The sequence below is a fragment of the Sinocyclocheilus rhinocerous genome, unplaced genomic scaffold (genome assembly GCF_001515625.1).
Source record: "Sinocyclocheilus rhinocerous isolate Xijiao unplaced genomic scaffold, SAMN03320098_v1.1 scaffold320, whole genome shotgun sequence".
NCBI lineage: Eukaryota > Metazoa > Chordata > Actinopteri > Cypriniformes > Cyprinidae > Sinocyclocheilus > Sinocyclocheilus rhinocerous.
Window position 1 is genome coordinate 61,310 of NW_015638606.1, and position 3,041 is coordinate 64,350.

At 36.6% G+C, this 3,041-nt stretch overlaps 1 protein-coding gene across 2 annotated transcripts in view; it reads left to right on the forward strand.

Moving 5' to 3' along the window:
- Positions 1-2,229, forward strand: part of LOC107749911 (CCR4-NOT transcription complex subunit 6) — a 20,510-nt gene extending 18,281 nt beyond the window's left edge. For both annotated transcript variants that reach the window (XM_016565136.1, XM_016565137.1), the window contains one exon: positions 1,069-2,229. In XM_016565136.1, coding sequence (XP_016420622.1) covers positions 1,069-1,281 — 213 coding nt within the window. In that variant the 3' untranslated portion in view covers positions 1,282-2,229. The remainder of the gene's footprint in view (positions 1-1,068) is intronic.
- Positions 2,230-3,041: the final 812 nt, after the last annotated feature.

Below are 3,041 nucleotides of genomic sequence, written 5' to 3' on the forward strand. Positions count from 1 at the left end.
TTTTGGTTGATTGTAATCTATTACATACCTTTCTATCAGAATTTTCTAGTTATCAAGATGAATTTGTTCTGACACAGTTTAACTCTGAGTTCTTGTCATATTTTATTACCATTTTCTAAACTATAGCGAATAAACTGTGTCTGAATAAATTTTGGTTTGACTGTATCTATTTGATAAATGAAGTTAACCATCTAACATTATACATACCCTTTTGGTTTCTATACCCAATATTTAAAAAATGTACAAATGCAATAAAAATATCGGTATCGGTACTCTGTATCGGCAAGTACCAAAAATAAAAGTATCTGTATCGGGCGAGTACTGGAAAAAGTGGTATCGGTGCATCCCTAGCTGTCACTCTAACATTTTCACTACACCGTTATTGTGGCCAAAAGAATTCACAAACTATTTTTTTGCGTTTTCTATTGTAAATAAACTATTTTTTAACTTCTTTACCTAAATTAAATGTTTTTAACTTTTGCCAATGAATCACACTTAAAATATGAATTTAGGGAGAGAGTGTGGCCATAATACAAAAGCATGCAAAAAAAAATTTTTTTTAAGTTGATCACTTATCTACACCTGAGGTCCAGCAGCTGTTTATTTTACCCACTTTTCTTCACTTTTCTTTCATTTTTGGGAGAACTACCCCTTTAAGGTTCAATACCGCCACCGGTATTATAGTGTCAACCTGATCACTGCTGCTGGATTAGACGTTAGGCATATTTGCTTGAAAGTCCAAGCGGCCATTGTTTGGAGACAACTAGCTAGTGTTTAATGTAAAAACTGTATGCCGTCATAATGATGATCATCATTATTTTGAGGATAAAAATGTTAAGTAAAAAGTGTAATTAAATACTTTTATAAACATATTTTTTTATAAAACACTTTTTTTTTTTTTACAATGTTATTAAAATAATTATAAACCTTTATCAAGTGTGTTTGTAGTGTTACAATGTTATTAAAATAATTATAAACATTTATCAAGTGTGTTTGTAGTGTGTTTTATCTTGAAGTGTCAAACTATCAATGGCACAATTGTAATGTTTTTCTTTTCTTTTTTTTCAGGGCATCATTGACTACATCTTCTACTCTCAACCTTTGCTTAACGTGCTGGGCATACTGGGTCCCTTGGACCTCCACTGGCTCCATGAGAACAGTATCACTGGCTGCCCCCATCCCCACATCCCCTCTGATCACTTCTCCCTGTTTGCACAACTGGAGCTGCTCCTGCCCTATCCGCCTGCTGTCAACGGCATTCATCTGCCTGGTCGCAGGTAGTTCTCCGAGCCAGCAGGGGGAGCTCCGGCCCCTACCTCCTTTTGCTCTCATAGTGGAGAGAGAATGAGGCAAGGGCTGTTGTGTATAAATCTGAATCCCTTAGGAGGAGATGGGGTATGGCAAACTTTTATTCCCACGGATTTTAACTGAAGCAGACGTTAATGTCAGTCTTATCTCTACCATCTCCCACCCAGTTTTTTTGTTTTGTTTAGTTTAGTTTTTCCTTTTCCTCCCTCTGTTTCTGGGCACAGTTAACATTCTGTACTTTTTTTTTCAAAACCCTAAGGGCCCTGAGTGATCATGTAAGTTTTACCTAAAGACAGAAAAAAGCTTTTTTATATAAATAACTAAATGGCAATATATTTGAAACACTTGCAGGGAGTCCAGATCAAGCGAGTTATCATGAAGCGCATAATTTTGATCATGCTACTATAAGGCCAGTTTAGAGCAAGCAGCTTAATTTTGACGACAAAAAAAATAAATAAAAAGAATTTCACCAGCTTAGGTCAGATAGTCCGATCTGCAGGAGCAACCCTTTAATCAAGGGATTTTAATGTGTAAAGAGAGCTGGCCGAACTCTCACATTTGCACTCAGTGGTGCTGAGGCCTCTCCATGGATGCTCTAGCTGTACACCAGAGACGGCTTTGCACGGCCCACCATCACCGGGTCTACCAGGCCTTGTCTGTCTTATAATGAAGTCCATTGGATGCTAGAGCAATTGTACCTTTTTTATTCATGCTTTTAAGAAAGCAACATTTTCAAGAGCCAAAATGGCCGACTTATGAAGTTGTCTAGCTTCATGTGCCATAGAGCCCTACTTGAACTGAGGTGCTCGCTGTTCTGGTGTGTACAGCTGAGAAAGGATTTCAGTGAAGAGAAATTATCTGGAATGGCCTTCGCACCTGGGGAAGTTTGGCAGGAAATCATGTTAAGATGCTGAGAATGTTAGAACATCACTTTTAACCGTATATTTTGCTTGTATATTTCTCTATGTTTGGATCTCGTTCTGTATTTCACTTCCTGCTAGATCACGGTTATCTCCTTGTGCCATCCAATGCATTCTTCCACAAGGCCAAGTGTAAAGCTCGATTTACTACTGTAAAGCCTGCTCTCTGACCTAATGAAAACATACATGGCTTCTCTAAATGCAAGGCTAGAGTACCGTTACTGTAGCGTGGTAACTTTGTCTATGGTGGCACCGTTGTTTATTGCCGCGTACTCTCAAAGCCAATTTGTTTTCCGTTTCCCCCTCCCTAATGAATTTGTCATGTTTTTAAAATCAAATGGATTGACAAGCACTTATTGTAGATCACTGGTGCAGCTACTCATTGCTTTTTCTTTTTTTCTTTTTTTTTTATGAAAACACTTTTGCTATGAGGCAGAAGTCAATTTTAATGACTTTTATCAAGCAAGAGTAAATAGATGAACTAGGGAGGACCATCTTATAGTTCCCCTTTTGGTGTCCCTTTTTATTCCTTACATTATCTCTGTCAGTTTTGTTTTTCTTTTGGTTATTTTTAATTGAAAGCAACTTGTCTGGTTATTTTGGATTGCTGATGGTGTTGTAGTAAAAAGATTTTTGTAAAGTCTGAATAAATAATGTATCATGTTTCCTTTCTTTGACATGAATTGTGTTAATGTATTATCTAATAGTTTGTCATTTTCATTTTGCTTTTGTTTTGTAATACACAAAACCAAATTTTTTGTAAAAAATGTTGGCACACTGAATTATAGATTTATATTGTTGCTAACCTTCACT